General features: G+C 42.6%; 1 protein-coding gene across 1 annotated transcript; it reads left to right on the top strand.

Annotated features, from left to right (window-relative positions):
• Window positions 1-572: 572 nt before the first annotated feature.
• Window positions 573-16,934, top strand: LOC119404910 (dnaJ homolog subfamily C member 25 homolog). Its single transcript, XM_037671602.2, has 10 exons — window positions 573-772; window positions 2,891-2,919; window positions 3,017-3,082; window positions 6,591-6,644; window positions 7,393-7,447; window positions 7,942-8,048; window positions 10,183-10,254; window positions 13,275-13,340; window positions 14,577-14,903; window positions 16,774-16,934. Exons 1-10 carry the CDS (start codon window positions 661-663, stop codon window positions 16,891-16,893), a joined length of 1,008 nt encoding a protein of 335 aa, XP_037527530.1. The 5' UTR covers window positions 573-660; the 3' UTR covers window positions 16,894-16,934.
• Window positions 16,935-20,010: the final 3,076 nt, after the last annotated feature.

Consider the following 20,010-nt stretch of genomic DNA (forward strand, 5'->3'; position numbering starts at 1 on the left):
GATGTTTTAGAGATATTCTCCAGAAATAAGTGCTAAATTTGAATAAAACAGTCGACTGTACCATAACACATGTGCCTGTAAATTTTTTCCTGCTTGTGCCAAGAAATGAGGAGGAGAAAAATTGAAAGAAAGGAGATTGGCTGTTCCGTTGAGTGTCCCTCTCTCTGGCTTGAAGGAGCTGTCTGCTTCACTGGTAGCACTAAAAGAAATATATGAGGGACGCTTGTCGCTTTTTTTTTATCACCTAACAATAGTCTGAAAAACTCCAGTGTCAAGAGTTGAGTGGACGTTAACAGATTTTGGATGGGGTGCAAAGGAGCGGAAGAAAGATACTGCTCCTTGTCTGAACTGTCGTCGATGGTAACATTTCATGTGCTACCACGCGGCCTGCGATTCTGGAAATACGTTGCGAAGCACTCTGCCAACCCACAGTTTAAAGTCCCTAGATTTTTCTCTTTTGAAAAGGAGGAAAAAAATCCAGGGATTTTACGCACATTCATCCAAGTCACATTGCGCGCCTTGGTCAGGCATCCAAGGCAACTCTAAGCCGCGCGCGCGGTGGCGGAGCGAAGCAAAGCCAATCCAATCCGATCTCCACGGAGTCTTCTGCCACTTGGACGTCGCGCGTAGGTGATGCTGACAGATCCGTGAGGAGACGGGATGCCAATACACCGGCGTGTTTTACAGCTCTCGTTGCTCACTGTGTTCTGCGTCACCGCATCGCACGCCTTTATCGATGGACTCTACTGCGGCAGGGAGAACTGTTACGATGGTGAGTGAACCCCCTTTCGCGCACGTCCACTCGCAAGTCGTGTTCTTCGAGGAACCGCCGACGACGTGGTTTCCACACGGCGTGTCTGGCCGACGGTGTAAGGACGTGACATCTCACGAGGAAGACCTAGCGCTTCACTGGCAACGCAGCGGAAGAAAGGGCAGTCTCTGCGCGTGACCTGCCGTCGGCTTGAGATGTATACGTGAAACGAGACGGATAAGCGCCGATTTCGATTTTCGCTCGTTGCGCGCATAACATATGCATCAAGACAGCGTCTTTCGCGACAGTGCTTGTCACAGCTCAGCGTTACACGTTTTCGTTAAGTGTTCACCTCCATGCGCCTCGTCTGGGATGAGTTGTACGACCCTGTTGTCGAGCTATTTTGCCAGAAAATTACTAAAAAGTTGTCACACTAGCCGTAACCGTGCTTCCACGAAACTGTTTACGTAATCACATGTGAGAACGTCGCACAGTTTCCAGAATATGCGTTTTTATTTTACTAACGAACATTGATAACCTAAACAAGGGCTTCATTCACTTGGTAGGCATGGCCTTAAAGGTTCGGTCAGAACTCGAAGTGTGTGACATATTGGCACTGGTTAGAGAAAGCATACGTTCTAAGGTTATTCCAACCTTTTCTTGTTGCACACCGGTCACAGTGTCATCGTGAAAAAAGAAACAAAGAGAAGTCTGCTGCCGTCATTGCGTCTGTTTTAAGAGTTCATTGTCTAAGATGGCCTTCGCGTTGGAAAACTTGCAGATGGGCAGCGCGGTGGGCGAAGCAAGCTAACATTTCTAGCGTTGTTACGCGGCACATTGAAGTGCACTAGTGCGTGCGACAAGGAAAGGTTCCGGATTTCGGCTTCGTGGAAAGGAACATTAAAAGTTATAGACATTCACGCAGTGAAAAATTGGATGTTGCTTTCTTTTTAAACAGCTTACACAATGTGCAACATGTAGTTAAATACCATCGATTCGCCGTCAACTCCTGGTGGCATAATGAGTATGTATCATGTCTCCCTAATACAAGCTCACTGACACGTTTTCCCGTGGCTTGAATACCGTTTAACCATATCTAGCATTGGCAACCTTGTATTCTCTTAATGCTGCACTTTGGCTAGCATTAGCGTATGCTGCATTGACCTGCCAGTCCACGTAACGTGACCAAAATAATAAAGCTTTAGTTTCACAACCGTTGCCTCGAATTGAACATTCGGAATTAATCTCCTTTATGACTGAGAGGTTGGTTTTTTGGCAGTCCATTGAAATGTTGAAGCTATATGCCAGCGTCAGGACTCAAAAGAATCTAGCTCCTTCATATTTCTGCTAGATCCACGATTTGCACCCATACATCATCACAGGAAACCGAGAGTGTTAACTAGACGCATCTTAGATTTTAGGCTAGCATCTTTTTCTTTTATACAGTAATAGCTCATTAATTTGGATTTCATGGGACCAGAAAAACTGTCCAAATTAACCAAATGCCGAATTATTGAAAATATCAAGAAAACAATTAACAAATGTCTGTTTCGTTAATGCACTTTCATTTTCTTGAGGAATACATAAATCCAGTAATTATGTTGCATAAGAGCAGTGAAAAAGCCGCAATTTTTGTCATTTGCGACTTCATTCACAATGTGAATGCGGCTCAAGACCCCGTGTCTTAAGCCGAAACGTGCTGTGAACCCATACCCTATTACGTACCAGCAACGTGGTTGTGGATGGTGACCATGTCTTTCTGAAAGCCCGTGGCTGTTTCAGCTCTCCGCGAACACTGTTTTCGCTGCTTTGCATCGCATACTTGCGGCGCTTCCTGCTTGGCGCGCTCTGAGGATCGTCCGAATTAACCGAATTGGGGCCAAATATAAGTGAAATAATGAGAGTTTGATGCCATTGAACAATGTATATGCTGGCCGGGACCAGAGAACCCGTCCGAATTATCCGAATTGACGAGCTTTTACTGTAATACCTGAAAAGCCGCCTATTGCTCTCTTTCCTAGTAATACTCGTTGCTAAATTTTACGTCTTTGTCTATTTGGGATCCTAGAGAAACGTAACATTCTACAGGACCTATTACTTAGTTTCTTATCTTAATCATCTGTTTCCTTATCCTTTCAGTATTGGGCATTACAAGAGACACATCCAAGGTTAGTACTGGTTTCTGTTTGCCACCGGGCTAGTCACTTGCTTCCATTTTGTGCTTGTCACCGAGTTTATAACACCGAAATGTTCTCTGTCTTGCAGGCCGAAATGGCTAGGACCTATCGACAGCTGGCAAGGAAGTACCACCCTGATATGCACAAGACACAGGTAAGCAGTTAGTTTTGTATCAATGTTTGGGGTATCCTCACCTATCTGTCTTTCCACATCTTTGTCGGAGTTTTATTACACAAATCTAAAACAAGTACGCACAGCGTTTCAGTGTTTACTGAACAGCATTCTTCTAAATCGTTGAACCGCTTTTGTGTGGGCTCTCCACTGTTGAGCGTCTGTTTGAGAAAGACAGGATTAACTAATACCTATATGTGGCAAAAGGTTGATCTGTAGCAGACTTTCCAAGCATGCCCATACTAAACCCATGAGGCCTGCCATAGGTAATTAATTTTATGCAAAGTGGCCTCGCAATTCTTTTATCAAGGAAGGGGCATTGTTTCAGGTCTTTCGGAGACATGGGGCTACAGACGACATTCTGGAGCACGAACAATGGATTAGGAAGACAGACAAAAGCAGACATGCAATGAAAGAATAGGAGTGATTGATAGTTTTATTGTGAGAAAAATATGGCCCGTCTGTGTGTTCAATACAACGCATGCCAGGCTTAGGAGCAGAAAAACAGTGGTATAGCTGAACTTACAGCTAACTTTGGCTGCAGCATGGAAAGCATAAGGCATTTCAGCAGCATGCGGAGGAGGCCGCTTAAGGGGAGACACTGGTCTCGAAACGAAAAGTTTTATTATTGGAGATATTGTAATGAAATTGGGTGTGTATATGTATTTCTTCCTCCTGTTTTCAAAAATATAATTAGTTTTCATGTACTTCAATTAGTTATCAAATTGTGAGAGCATAAGTGAAATCTAATTAGGTAATTTCTTACGGGTCATTAAGACACTTTCCCTCAGTATTTTTAGGTTCTGTTTAAGATGCAGCTGTAGCCAAAGACCTGCCATGTGGAGCTATGCTATTTATATTGTCACTGAGATATATCATCATATAAGAACTTTCAATTGTATTGACATTGTGTAATCTTGAAATGCAATTAGCTCACATTATTGTTCACAAAATTTCATATGTTCATCTTAGCCACAAAAAAATAGCATAGCTCCACAGTCCTATTTCTTACGAATTCAACGGTATAAAATTTATCAAAATTACCTTACAAAAACATAATGAAAAGATCCGTAAGGCTGGTCAAGTTGGCAAAAAATGTGAAGCTGAGAAAATCGCGTTTGAAGATTGACACGCACTGTATAAATTTCTAAAAGGAACCTTAACCATAAATTTTATTCACATGTTCCCCATCTGTTTCCCTTCAAAACAAAACAGAAAGTGTCTTGTTCCACCCAAGGAATCATATCTAAAAAAATTTTCCAATGTGCAAAGCATGATCAAAACCCCACCATGACAAGCGGCTGGGGGGTTCTGGAAAAGCCATGGGGTATGAGGCTCAAGCGACTGGCTGCTCATGTCTTTTCAGTCTTTAGGAAGAACCTTCTAGATGTTAGGCAGCATGGTTACCCTGGGTAATAGGTTGCTATGCTTGAGAGAATACCTTCAAAGTAGTCCAGGACTGTAATCTTCAGTTGCACCCGTTTTGTGTCTCCTTGCAAGAGTCTTTTTTGTGTTGGTGCTCTTCAGATGAGTTGCATTTGCCTTGCGTAAACGCAGAGAGTCTTTTTCTAGGCTGTGGTCCCAGGGCACAGCCGAGACAAAAGTTTGAGTAAACAACATGGTCAATTACAAGGCCAGTGTAGAGCTCAATGATGCAGCCCACACCTATGTGTGAGCTCCGACCTCGCGTCATCCATGAGCCGTCGAACACAACATCGATGTTCCCTATGGGGTTCAGGAAGTCTGTATACAGCTCTTTATTACTGCCACACTAGCAGCTTCACTTTCAGTCGCTGTGTTTTCGCAGGCTTTCACTAAACTTTTTAGGTGTCCCTGAAACGTCTTGTGGTGCAAGCCTCGGTGCGAAAGGTTCATACACGCACAAAAGTCCGAAAGGGCAGTAACACCTTTGCCTATCATCTGTATCCCCTTCATGGCCCTCATGTTGACTTCGAAGGGAGTGATGGTGGCAGTTCCGCTCACTCTCGGAGAAGAAAATTGCTTCTTCTCGAAATCACAACTGCTGCAAGAAAAAATAAGCTTTACCGCAAGGCCGTACTCCTTGTCCGTTGCCTTCCTCACGCTGAGACTTTTTGCGTCGCATTTGTCGCACTTCGCTTGTGCAAAAAAGTTATTCAAAACTTTCATATCGACGAGCAAAAAATCGGTCCCGGCGTCACCGGTATGGCACTCCGCGCTTACTCCAAGAAGGTCGAACTTGCGCTGGGTAGCCGACTTTCCAGACAGAACGGTCTTCGTTTGCGCCGATCTCTCAACTCGCTGCGCCTGCTCCGCCGTTGAGTAGTACGCGGCATCAACCCGAAGTGTTTCGCTAGTCGAACTTGGTCCCACGGTGTCGTCAGTTGAAGTTCCCGGCAGGTCCAAAGGGTCCGGCCGCGACTCCAACTCCGCTGCCGACGGTGCACTTGTAGCCGGCGCCTTCTTGTTCGAAGCCCGTTTTTTACGGCTTCCAAAAGCTCGTTGCGTCGATGGTTTCAGACGAGAGTCTCCAGGCATCTCGATCGCGTGGAAAAACTACCGGCACAAAGTAGAGACACGGTCCGTCGAGAAACACGCACGATCGCAAAAGCAGGCGCACACAAACGGACAGCCACGGCGGAGAACCAAACACAAAGAAAAAAAAAATGACGTGTCGGTCGCGCCAGCCAATGGGAGACTCGGAAAGGCGCGCTTGAAAAGCGCGCCGCGTGAGAGCCAATCAGTGGCCTGGAAACGACCTTCAGAAAACCCGCGACGGCGGCCGTTCTGCTTGAGCGACGCCATTTTGAGATGGCGCAAAATGTGCACAAAGAAAACAGCTTCAAATCTAGCCCAAGATGGCGGCGCTCGGCCCGCTGCAACGCTCATGGCGCGCGCGGGAAGTTCGAACAAATTTCGTCCTTTTGGGGACATTTTAGTGCTGCCGGGGTGCTTTGAAAGCCGATTTTATCGCGTTTCCCGACCGAATTTAGCGTTAGCAATTTGAGAGTAGGTGCTCAGAAGTACAAACGCCTCGAAAATAAGCTTTGCGAAAAATCGATTTTTTGACCATTTTTGACCGTTCCAAGACCCGCGTCTCCCCTTAAAAATTGTTCGTTTGCACAATATTCTTGAGTTTAATTTCACCTTACTACCCTAGATACTGCGGCATATTACATTGAGGGGGGGGGGGGGGGAAATGCATGCTCATGTTAGTGCTGAATGCACAGAAGATGATGTCGTTAGTTCCAGTAAATATCTTATGGAAAGCACAGTTTTGTGTGATGGCATTATGAAGCTTTAATACCTCTTTAAAGACAGGAATTTCACACTGGGGTGTGATGCAAACATTTACCCATTCCATGCACTTGAGTGTTTCAATATTGTTGTTTTGTCCCTACGTGCTGTGGTATGTGAAGTGCAGTTGCAAGAACAAAGTTGAACTGTTTAACCGACATGTCTTGTATTGCACGTATCATTCAACCTTTTTTTCCTCTTGTTTATTATTCAGGAGGCCAAGGCCAAGGCTGCAGAACGTTTCACACTTATAGCAACTGCTTATGAGGTGAGCAATAAATGAATTTCATTGATTAAAATTTTGGACGAATTTCGTGATGATCTATATAAAGAAGTCTTTCGTGGGCCCCAGGGCCATTTCAGATATCTGAGATTACTCTGGTCCTGCTTCACCCAATCTCAGATTCTTATCTAATCTAATCAATGTACTGCCTGCAGTCACCTTCCTTCCCTCACCCATTGTTACTCTAACAGATCGTTATGTGAGTTATATGTTTTGTCAAGCTGTACTCCTGTCTCTTGATCTCATTGATAAGATTATCTAACTTCATTTGCTCTCTTTATCTGCACTTCAACATGAGTCTGCGATGATACAATTTTAAAAGCCTGCAGAGGTTGCATGTCACCCTAATCAGTCGTATCGAGCCAAAATTCACAAAGTTCACTTGCTGTGAACAAATGTGATATGGCCATTCTCTTAAAGAACATTACCTTTAGATATTAGTTATGTGCAAGTGCTTCACGAACCATATGAAGCCAACAGACAATAAATGCTTTGTAATACTTTTTAATGCTTGGTAATAAGTCATTGCAAATAACAATGAGTCAAGCTTCCTTGATTATCCGTCTTGATCGTTTTAAAAAGTTCCTTCAGGCTCATTAGCAAGTAAAAATTAATTATATTGATGATGATATTTACACAAATTAATGTTTGCCAAAATTTCAGATTGTGTTAAGGTCAGTTCATCACTTCTGTGCTCTTTTCTTCATTGCTTGGTGTAATATTTTTTTGACAGATTCTCAAGGACGATGAATCTCGAAAGGATTACGATGACATGCTGGATAACCCAGGTACCAAGCAGATTTCTGAACTTTTTGTATGGATCGATTTTTAGTCTACTGTTGCATTACTTGCGTCTAAATATGTGACATATATCTCGACTGCCAATGCAACTTCTACGCTTTTCGTAGCTCACTTACTGTTTTAGTGTACCGTCCTTTCACTATCCCTTGGTAAAGCAATATTGATAGCTTTTCCGAGTTAGGTAGGATTGCCAGCCTGTTTATTTTATAGTGCATGTAATTGTAATAACTTATCATTGGTGATCAGGGAAGTGCAGTATAGTTAACGCACTAGATATAATGACGTCACGTGTAGATAGCTGAGTCAATCTTACGCAAGGGCATCTTGCTGGTAAAAAGCACTGTTGCACTTTAAAATCATTATTTTATTGATCTTGTGTGGATAATGTAACCTGAGATGACTCAAGGTGTTATTTGTGTTATTTATGGCTGTTAGACTAGTGTTTTGTGCTAATACAGTATGGCCCTGTTCCCTATTTCAGAGGCAATATATCGGCATTATTACCGGTACTACCGCACGCGCATGGCACCTAAGGTTGACATTCGCATCGTCCTCGCAGTCACAATCACAGTCATCTCAGCAGTTCAGGTGCGATCCTTCTTGTTTTTCTTGTCACAGAGTTTTTTTTGTCAACTATCGATTGTTTGTTGTGACGGGCTTGCAGTGGTGTGAGGTAAATGTAAACTGACTGATTCTTCAGTTCCAAACCAGTGAAGCAAGTTTGAAAAAATGTGTTCGACATTGGTGTTGTCATACTGATAAACCAGGGCTGAGGTTTCAGCGAGGAATTTGCTAAAGAAAGGTTACGCATTTATCTGGTCTAGTATATTAAATCTTTTCTTCTGCCAAACAAATTAAGTATTATTGGTCTAAACTTAATTAGCATTGCTGCTTAAATGTAACGAGGCCATGCTGGCATGTTTAGTGTGTAACGAGGATGCATTCGAATCTTAAAATAACAAACATTGATAAAATGATGTAAATCTAACTTGTTATCAGCAACATCAACTTGTAATTAATGTTATTGTAATGAATATTGTATAAACAACGGTATTCTTATGACATGTGGATTTCTGTGATAGCAAAGTCAGACTGTATTATGAACATAGAACATTTACAGGAAAGTGTCAAGTTGATAACTTCTTATAGGTAATAATGTGAGTGTGTAATTCTAAATCATCGTGAAGCATGAAGAGGAGAATGAAATAAGGGGGTTGTTATCTTTTTTTCTCTGAGCAGCTGGCTTTGTACTATAGATTTGTACATAAACAAGATTGTAAAAGCCCTCATCACATAGAAATTATACTTATATAGGGGTTATCGTACGTGTTCTAATGCCTATAATGCTCTGCATGATCGAATCGTACCTTGGCAGTTCTTAGAACCCTCTCTTGAGTAAGGCTGATTACTAGGCAAAGCTGTAACATGTAGTTATAATTTGCTCAAACATGTTCCCATTTAATTTGTCCATGACAGTATATAACGTACACGTTTGCAGACCTTTACATGTAAGTTGTGAAATTTAGCATGTAAATACTATATTTTACGTAACACAGAAGTCCTCACTTATAGTTATAGAGGGGAGTGGTTGAATTTATTTCAGTATTTTGATGTGCAACATTGATTGTACATTTCTTTAACAATGTACACAAAAGTAACAAGTAACATTGCCAGTATTCAACGTTAGGTGAAGCAGAAAAAAAAACTATTGATGGTTGTCACTGGTAACTGTGTATCTTAGAAGGTGGTTTCAATTGTATGACATTCTGGCAATACAGTAAAAGCTCGTTAACTTGAACTCGAAGGGTACTATCAAATTGCTCGAATTAAGTGGAGTTCAAATTAGCGGGCGTGCACTAGAATGAACGGACATTGCACCACGCTGCGCGGGCAGAACCTAAAGAAGCCACCTCTGGACTCGTTATCGTGAATTATGTGTTACTACAAGTTTATGGTATATAATTTCGTAACTTAAGCTCAAAGCTCTAACAGCCAACAGAATTAATTGATCAGTCAGTGATATGCCAGAAACAAGCACCAACATGCATTCATGTGAGCAGTGAGCCTTAATGTCAAAATATATGATGCTATTTATGCTCCAAAACACGTTTATTTTCATGGCAGAGTTTACGCAATCATAATTAAAGGTAATCAGTAGTTTGCATGTGCTTGCGTTTCTACTGTCACGACTCCACAAGCATCATTTGCAGCTTGCCCAAGAGCTTCAGCGCAGCGTCCGAATTCTCATCCGCTGCGAAATGCTGCTGTTTCGTTGTTTTGCATCTCTAGTAAATTCGGTCTTGCAACGCATTGTGATCACTGGGGGCCGACTTCTACAAGGAGCGATGAAAAACCAGGGGCTCCCTGTTCAAATTACCCATTGTGGTTACCGACGCGTTCGAATTATCAGGAGTTTTCCCCCATACACAGGGTGGTGCCGGGACCAGGGTGCTGGTTCGAATTAACTGCAAGTTCAAATTAACTGAGTTCACACCAACAAGCTTTTACAGTAAAACATATTCTGCAAGGTCTGTTTAGAAATTACATAATTCCAACCTTCTCTAAATGGTCAGTTCTGATTAAGATGTGACCTGCGATTACACTACACAAACGATTGTTCGGGCTCTGAAGGTGTTGATAAATCCTTCACCAAACGCTTGCCTCAGTGCAAATTAAGATGCCAGTAATGCTTGCTGATGAAATGTGAATTCTCTTCTTTCAGTATTATGGTGCGTGGCACAGGTATCATGCCGCCATCGATCACCTCATCACAGTGCCTAAATACAGGCTCAGAGTGAGTTGTCATTCTTCGGTTGCAATGTTTTTCAGTGGATGGCAACTACGCCACTGCACTGCAATGTTTTGTTTTGTATCATGGTGCAACTAATGCAATTTGAAGGTGCAGAGTGTGTTACTGGAAGAGGTGTTTGAATGTACTAGCAGGATTCTGTAGTAATATAGCAGCCATCTTTCGGCTTAGAAAAATGTAGAATGGGAAATGTGGAAATGTGATGTGGTAGTATGTCCCTGAAGTCGCGTGCTGTCGAAAATGCACTTATCTGGGCAGCTTGTGAATGAGGAAGAAACGTTAACTATGATATGTCTTGAGAAGTAGTAATATTACTCGGAAAAAAGCCTGCCCAGTCATTTTAAAAATACTCTGTATGTACTAAATTTAAAGGGAAAATTGTCATACAAACAAGCGTGGCAATGCACTGCGGAAGAAAACCACACGGACTGATCCGGAAAAGAAACAAACCAGCTTTGCACTTGATGAAAACCTTGTGCCAACCCAGAGGTCTGAACAAAGGATGAACGACTTCTTCGATGGTCGTTCCACTGTCTGTGTGTCTTACTCATTCTACTGTCAGGCAAACAGCTTCATGGAGTTTCTTACAATTACACAGAGGGAAACCTGGTGCTGGATGCTGTTGTACGCACTGGAATGCCGGGACACGGCAACTTGAGATTGCCATCATTATTGGAGAGGCACTGCAGCCTTAGCTAGCAGCGCTCTGTCTGTGCCAGTGTTTCATTTTGTACTAGAACAGCACCTTATGAGCTTGTTATTGCTTAGTACTTATACACAAAAGTTTATTTATTTATGAGGATTTTTAATTAAACTCACAATTGTGTAATACCAGTGTCACATGGGCACTCTTGATCGCAATCATGCCTCATCTGGATCGAATTTCTCAGTCGTGGTCGGTTCTTCTACGCAAGCTGCAGAAGGAAGCCAATCACGGTTGAGAGATTTGATCCCAACCTGGCTTAATCGTGATCAGCAGTGCACCCCGTGACGCCGGTATAAAACATAAATATTAAAAGCTGGTTGCTAATGCTAGAGGATAGACTACAAGGTTCTATATGGTAAATTTATTGTCTGCATCTTCTTTTCACTGCTCAATTATATATCTGACGTCAGTAAACTTTATTGTGTGGTGCAGTACAGGTGAGAATGTTTCATAAATATTTTATTTAAGAAGGCTTTATCTGCATATACTTGAAGTTATGATACCGTGCTGCAAAGTTAGGACTTGAAGCTAGCATTGTTGAGACACAGACCTTAATCGACGTAACTGTGAGTATACCAGGTATATTGTTTTTTCTAGTACAGTCGAACCCCTCAATAACGAAATTGCAGAGGAAGTGATTTTTGTTCCTTCTCGTGAGAATTTTGTTGTCACGAAAATAGAAAAATACGCACACCAATTACTTTAAACAACCGAAATTTGTTTAAAGAAGTCGCTGACCTTTCTCTGCCGTTATGCTATCTTTCAGTTTGAGAATTTTACACGGCGAGTTGCACAGAACGCTGAAATCCTTAGCAATATCCGCCTTTTTAGGGGCGAAGCTCCTTAAGGCGGCACCCGTTCGTCCCTCGTAGTCGTAGTCGTAGTAGTCGTAGTGCGTAACTAGTCTTACGCTTTGACCTCCAAGGTGGTGCCGGTGGGAGATTTTTCCTGTGCGTTGTTGAACATTAAAAAATTCGCAGCGTGCGCGTTAACTAAAAGCCGAATTCTTCTGTCTCTCATTCCCCATTAGCAGCCATTGGCATGTTCCAGTAGGAAACGTTAGTAGAAGTAGAAGTGTAAGTGTTAGCTAAAAGCCAACTTCTGTCTCTCATTCCCATTAACAGCCATTGTTTACCTCCAAGGTAGTGCCTGGTGAGATTTCTCCTGTGCGTGATTAAACAATAAAAATTTTGTTCAAAACGCCGTTGATTGATGAAATAAACCAACGAAAGACGCCAGATGTTTTGTAAAAGCAAAACGAAAGAACGCCAGATGTTTCTAAAGCAAAACGAAAAGACGCCAGCTGCTTAACGAAAGACGCCAGATGTTTTCTAAAGCAATGGTTTTCTAAACAATGAAAATTCACAGCGTACATGTAAAATTAAAGTGAGCTGCAAGTCGTCATAACTCATCGAACCTTTAGTATAAACGCTCCCGATCTCACGTTGGTGATGATGTACTGGGCAGAATTCACGGAAGATTCACGGTTTACCGATGAACCTCCGCAGCTTCGCCCACTCATCATCATTCACTCCGTGGATATGCTGTGATTTTTTTTCTGCCTTTTGCAGCTTCAGCGATGATCCTAGACATCTCCTAAAGTGTCAAAAACTTGCGCTTTTTAATAGGAAGCGGCGTCTTCCGAAAGGCCGAACAACACTGCACGTAAGCAAAGTGCGGGAGATCTCAGCGTACACACGGAGAGACGCGCGGCAGCAAGCAGTTAGGCAGTCTACAAAATGTCCGTCGGCATGACGTCACTTTCGTAAGTGTCGTCACTCAAAACATCACATGCCGACGTAGTTGCCAACAGAGGCATTAGCAAAAAACTGTTCTCAACGAAAAAAGGTCTCGTTGCTGTCATCATCATCCTACCGAATGTAAACGGCAATGGTCGCACCGACGCTTGTTGGTGGATACACTTGTGCCCGACTTGTTGAATGAGCAGTGCTGCAATTTTCAAACTTCTGGGGTTCCAACTGGTTCATGGGTTGAAAAAATTGTTGCGGATCACTGCTTCAAACTTTTGTTATTTCCGGAGTGCTTTTTAAAATATCTTACATGTCGGAGAGGGGAGCAAATGCATTGACTTCTGTGGATGTTCGCCGGGGACGCCAGATTTCTTGATTGCCGCAAGAATTTCGTTCTTGAGGGCTTCCGTTATTGAGGGGTTCAGCTGTATGTTATTCTAGCTAGCCTCACTACTGTAAGAAGCTCTATGGATTATTGGATGAATTGGATTGCCTATAACTTGGCCAAAGACCTAACTTTTTTAATTCGCCAACATTCGTATCTGCAGGCCATGGAGATCGCCAAAAAGGAAGGGTTGTTCAACCCGAACAAGAAGAAGGATAGAAGAAGAAAAGTGAGTAGTCTGGCAGTAGGGACTGCACAGATCTCTCAAACTCGCCTCACTTCTTTGGGAGCTTCACTATCGCAGGGCTGCTTGCATTTTTCCTGCAAGGGAGCGAAGTATGGTCAAACTATAGGTGCCTAAAGGAATGCTAAAGGAAAACACTGCATCAGTTTAGCTGATAAAGTATCTAGCCGGAGCTTAATTCTCAATAACTAAAACATTATGTTGGCCATTAAAATGGTGAATGAAGGTCAAACTTTTAGATTTCGAATTTTGGACCGGAACCTCAGTGTGTAGAGTGCACACTTTTCAATTCCACCATTTGATCATTTTTAATGTTTAATGCTGGAGTAAATTTTTTTCATTTTGAGTGGATCAGACCAGCTACTAGATAGTTAATGAATTGATTTTTTTTTATTCAAATGCCATTTCATCTGTATTTTTCTTGCTTTTTTTGTAATTGTACAAGAGCACTCTTTGTGGCCAGAAATTAAGGTAAAGAGGTTGTTTGAATTTTCTTCGAAGCAGAATGGTGTTCACGCTTTCTAGGGGTTAAATTTAGCGCTGTCGGAGGAATAGGGGCATGTTAAAAGTCCACGGATTGGTGAACAGGAAACTACTAGTTTAACGCTTGAATGTCTTAGAGGCTTTGCAAATTGAAGCATTTGGAAATGAAAAATGCGAAATTGTCTTATTGGAAAATAGAAATGGTACAGCAATATTGTGATCATGCACCTGGGTCCTTGGCCAATTAGGCTAGTAGTGGATCCATCAAATGAAAATATTCTAAAGCAGAATAAAATAGAAATAGTGAAAGGCAATAGAAGAGGCACGCAGGTTTCAAAGATACCAAAAGTGTATACATGTGAAGTGAATTGTATGTACAACACTTAATCAAGATAAATAATTACGTACAGTATACAATGAAAAGGCAAATTAACAGACACATATGACAAAAATATTTCACAAGAAAGTGTAAACATGTATAGTGAGTATACTGGTAATAACAGATAATTGTCTACTGTATATAACGTTGAATCAAGATACATCCAAATGAATCCAACAGACAATTAGGCCAGGGAAATCATAGGGGCCATTAATTGTCGTCCACTTTTATTCATTTGAATTGATATCATTGTTACTACACTACAGTTAAAAACAGTTAATGTCCACGTAAAACTCCAGCAATTACTGTAAGAGCCTCGCTAATTGTTCCTTGCATTGCTGACATCATTCCCTTTGCAGGAGGAGATCAAGGAGGAGGAGGAAAACACGCTCAAGCGCATCCTCGAGGAGCAAGTGGACATCCGGGGTGGCTACAGCAAGCCGACGGTGCGCCACGTGCTCTGGGTGCAGCTGGTGCTGCTGCCCTACACCATTGGCAGCTACCTCTGGTGGCAAGCACGTTGGTTCATCAAGTTCAACCTGCGGGGCGAGGAACTAGGCATGCCCGAGAAGGAGTACCTCATCCGGCGACAGATGGCGCTGTCTCAGTCTCAGTGGGACGCCCTCGAGGAACGCGACCGGCAGGGCTTCTTCCGCGACGAGCTCTGGATCGCCGAGAACTTCAAGGTGCTACTTGCAGTACCTTTTAATCGAAGCTGTCTTAGTTTACCCTGTGCCATTGTCGTAGTAGTAGTAGTAGTAGTAGTAGTAGTAGTAGTAGTAGTAGTAGTAGTAGTAGTAGTAGTAGTAGTAGTAGTAGTAGCAGTAGTAGTAGCAGTAGTAGTAGCAGTAGTAGTACTAATAGTAGTAGTAGTAGTAGTAGTAGTACTAGTACTAGTAGTAATCATGCAGGTCACATGACCAGAGCGGGGAGTGGATAAAGAAATAAAACGAGATGATGCACGTGATCTCACTAGCCAATCATGTACACTAGCACGCTTACAGCCTTGCAGTCCGATGGTTCCCACGGCGTGGAGCTGGCTGAATTTTTTTAATGCGATGCACTCTATGGGAAGCAATCTTGGGTTTCAAAGAAATGTTTTGGGTTCAGCTAAAAACACCATTTTTGGATCTGAAACTGGAAAAAGGACAATAAGGAAAGTGGGACGTGAAAGCTATCATTTAAGACTGCAGCGAAAGTTACATACTAAAGAATAAAAGTAAGCTTCCTTACCTTGGCATTTCATTTTGTGCAGCACATAACTTTGCAGAATACTGTGAACATGTCACATATTTTTGTTACCTCTAATTTGTCGTGTAATGTTTGAACTTTTGTTATGAAAGTGGCATGTTGTCATCATCAGGCTGTGCAGAAAACTTCTCCCGCCGTCTTGTGATGACAGTGGTGATGACACTGACTGGCTCTGATGGTTTGCTGTTGTCAGTACTGACCAATAATGCAGTTGGGGTTTCAGTTTATTATGCAGTTGTATACAGTAAAAGCTCGTTAATTCGAACTCTGTTCAATTCAAACTTACAGTTAATTCGAACTGACGCCCTGGTCCCGGCACAGCCCTGTGTATTTCTATGGGGGAAAGCTCCCGATAATTCAAACTGCATCGGTATCCACAACGGTTAATTCGAACTCGGAGCCCCTGGTTTTCGTCGATCCTCGTAGAAGTCTACCGAGAGTGATCATAATATGTTGCAAAACCAAATCAAACTAAATTTACTATGCAAAACAACAAAACAGCAGCATTTCTCGGCAGCTGAGAATTTGGGCGCTGCACTGGAACTCTTGAGCTAACTACAAACGATGCTCATGGTGTTGCGACAGAAGAAACACAAGCAAATGCTAATTAATAATTACTTTTACTTTTTGATTACATTAACTCTGCCATGTAAATAAATGTTTTAGAGCATAAATAGCGTCATGTATTTCAACATTGACTCACTGCTCACATGAATGCATGTCGGTGCTTGTTTCTAGCGTATCACTGACTGATCAATTAAATCTGTTCGCTGTTAGAGCTCCATGAACTTAATTTACGAAATCACCTGCCACAAATGTGTAGTTACGCCTAGTTCACGATAACGAGTCCAGAGGTGGCTTCTTTAGGTTCTGCCCGTGCAGTGTGGTGCAATGTCCGTTCATTCTAGGACCCGCCCACTAATTTGAATTCTGCCTAATTCGAACAATTTTATAGTCCCCTTCGAGTTTGAATTAATAAGCTTTTACTGTATATATGCAATTTTGCACCTATTTTCATGGAAGAAGGGTATGCGTTTGAATAGAGGAAACATTGCAACTAGCCCAAACTAGGTTTTCTATTCAGAGGCTGGGTCCGAGCTAGTTGGTACATTGACATTATTAAACCGTTAAGCGCACGAAGACAGGAACAAGAAGACGACACACAGAGTGCTCTGTGTGTCGTCGTCTTGTTCCCATCTTCGTGCGCTTAACGGTTTCATAAGGTTTTCTATTGTATGCACTTCTTGACTGTATCACATTGCTCGGGAAATGACACGTTGCCGTTACTTGCGTGGGTTCCTCCAGGTGTGGAAGCAAAAGCAGGAGGATGAGATGAAGGCCAAGCTTGCGGAAAGTGCCCGGTACAAGAGTTATAGGCGGTACATGAAAAACCACGGACCCGGGCAGATCACTTTTGAAGACTGAACTTGGGTTCGGACAATAAATTATTTTTATGTTTTTCACAAGCTGCCCCCTTTAATCTGAGTAGCACTGCAGTGAGTGTGAAGTGTGTCTAACCCATTGTCAGTGCTACTGGTCTGTCCCCTTTGGTTTCTCTCCCTTTGCCCTGTGTGGTACAAGGCATCTGATTGGTTAGTACACTCAAACCTCGATGTAACGAACATGGATATGACGAATTATCGGTTATAACGAAGTAAATTAAAAATTGTCCTGTCATAGTGTTATGAATGCATGTTTATAACGAATTTTCGGATATAACGAAGTTATTTTCATATAAAATATGACTGTTATAATGAGGTTATAGTCTATACTTTTTCAAATATATGTGTTTCTTTAGTTTTGATATCTTTAGTATATGCACAAGTCAAACTTGTGACAAAGATACTACTTACTGTATGTCCCCTTGCAAATTCTGAAGTGTAATGATGCACTGCGTAGATGAACAGAGACGAATGACACAAGAACACAAAATGGACGAGGACCTTGCGTTTCATTTTGTGTTCTTGTGTCATTCGTCTATGTTCATCTATGCAGCACATCATTACACTTCAGAATGCCATACCATCTAGTCCCACTGGAAGCACTTTTAACTCCCTTGTAAAGTCTGATCTTGTAAAACCTTACTCAAGTTATATTTTGATGTTTGCATCGGTTCATGTCAGCTTGTGTGAAGTCTAGCACGTATACGTCTAATCATATGCAGACTAAAGGAAACTAGCATGGCTGAAGAAGACAAATAATCAAGAACTTGATGTATCTTGTGCGTAAGAATCTTGGATGCAGCAACCACAATATGCTGAGAGAATGCTAAACGTCGCCGCAGCGCCGAGCTCTGAGGAACACGAAGGCCTCGCCAAGGCATGCAATATCTGTGCCACACTCGTTCTAATTTCATGCTGTGGACGTGAGGCAGTCATTGGTAAGCGAGACTACATAAGCCAGCAGCTTTGAAAGCTGAACTTGTCACAAGTACCTTCGGTTTGACGGTGTGATATCACATACGCATGTGTGTAGCCTCCACAGCAATCTATAGAATACAGGAACTGGTGTTTTCGTCATTCATTGCTAAACATTCCGTTTTCTTTTTGGAATGACCCTGAAGGACTAATTAGGCATTAAAAAGTTGAAAACGTTTTGAGCCGACAACTGCCCAATCTAGAACTTGCTGTTTTGTTGACTCTTGTGTTCAGTCTGTGTGCTTTGACTGGGCACATTTTTATTGCCAAGAACTTATTTGGGATACTAGTAGCTTGCACACAGCACGGATGTTCAACAATCTATCAATGAAATGACATATATCTGTCAGTGAAGGAGTGGTGAGAGAAAAAAACCAAATGGAGACATTTAGAAGTCTTCATGTTGCACAAAATTGTGCTCATGCATGACATAGATGCAGTCGATATCTATATCTTTTAATTCTAGGCAGCATTTCAGACGGTCTACGTTGACAGCTTCGAAGACTGCATCTAGCCCCTGGCATCCAAGTAATGGAACACGTCTGGATGACGTTTGTGCTTCGAGACTCCACCTCGCGTCGACAAAAGAAAGCGAAGAAAAACAAACAAAATTGTTATTCCTTAAACTTTGTTACAGTTCAAATCTATCAAAAATTGAATGTGGCTTACATTAAGCACGTAAAAAAGTGTCTACCTGCTGGCAGACGACCAGAACGGCGATGTCCGCACTATCAGAACATTCTGTTTGGCTGCCATCTTGTTTAAGCTGCAAAGTAGCCTGCATCATATTTGTTTTCGATGATGTCTTCGCGAAGCTATCTATTTTGCCTGCTACGTGAGAATTGGAATCGGACTTAAGATGGCCACTGTCTATTTAGCCATCTACGGTGAGTATTGGAACACACCCTGTGCCATAGAATGCATGCTAGAAATTTTTATGCTATGATTTCTGCATGTTGTTTTCATGTTGTCTAAGTGGTTTACTGTGGCATTTCTGTGGTTTACTGGTGCCCAGTGCCAACATCCATTTAAAAGATTTGATGCGTGGGGAGCACCTCTGCTTTTTCAGCTGGTCGAGCATGCTTCCACTATTAGCCCCATCTTTCACTGGAACCACTGTTGAAATGTCACACCAAATTCCTTCTTTCTCCCACAATTATGCATGTGCCGTTCTCTTTTCTAAAACATATATCTTCACGTACATCAAATTTTTTTTACATGCGAAGCATCTTTTGCTCGGGGCTGTGTCGGGTGGCTTCCGCGCTCCACTGCGCATGCGCGTCCCCTCCCCCCCTCTCCCCTTCTAAGCTCCTCCTCTCGCACGCCTCATTCTCTCCTGCTCAACAGCGCGATGAGCGCATGCGCGTCCCTCGCCCCCTCTTTCTCTCCACTCCTACGCTCCCCCCCCCCCCCCTCTCGTGCGCCTCATTCTCTCCTGCAACGAGTAGGCAACAACGATGCCTCCGGCGTCTTGACGTGGCACGAGCGGCCGATGGCCGCCTCTGCTTCTGTGGCTCTAGACGCAGGGCACTCGTGCTCTCCTTCCCTCGCTGAAGAAGCCCACAACGACAGCAATGGCATGGACTGCGGAGAGGCGGACGCACATGATCTTGCGACTTTGCGGGAGTCGAATACCTCGGATACGGGCAGTTCCCAAGCAGCGGGAGCTGGATGGAGACTGGAAGACAGTGCTGATTCTACACCAGAGGAAGGCACAGGCTCGAGAACGCAAGAAAAAAACGATTACACCATCTCCCGCTCAGGCGAACCCCGTTGCTTCGCGTCCACACATGGTTCCCTTTAACAGGAGATGGTGTAATTTTTTCTGATGCAATACACTTTCTGAAAAATTCTCTTATATTTAGGCCCCCCTGCAATTTTTGCAGATAGGCCATGAGTCAAAGAAAACATTAACAGTCAAAGCATTTTCAATTATTGTTTAGTTAAGGCTAAAATATGCAAAGTGACTATAGTTTCTAAATTCCAATTTGCATGACAGTCATGTCTGCTTAGCAGATACCATATAAGACCAGCACCACTATCGAGCTATCATTTCCCAAATTCTGCTACAGTTGATAGCGTTTTATAAATAGAATCCCCAAATGGCTTTTTATATCTAAGAAAC

Source organism: Rhipicephalus sanguineus, chromosome 9 (genome assembly GCF_013339695.2).
Source record: "Rhipicephalus sanguineus isolate Rsan-2018 chromosome 9, BIME_Rsan_1.4, whole genome shotgun sequence".
NCBI classification, from domain to species: Eukaryota; Metazoa; Arthropoda; class Arachnida; order Ixodida; family Ixodidae; genus Rhipicephalus; species Rhipicephalus sanguineus.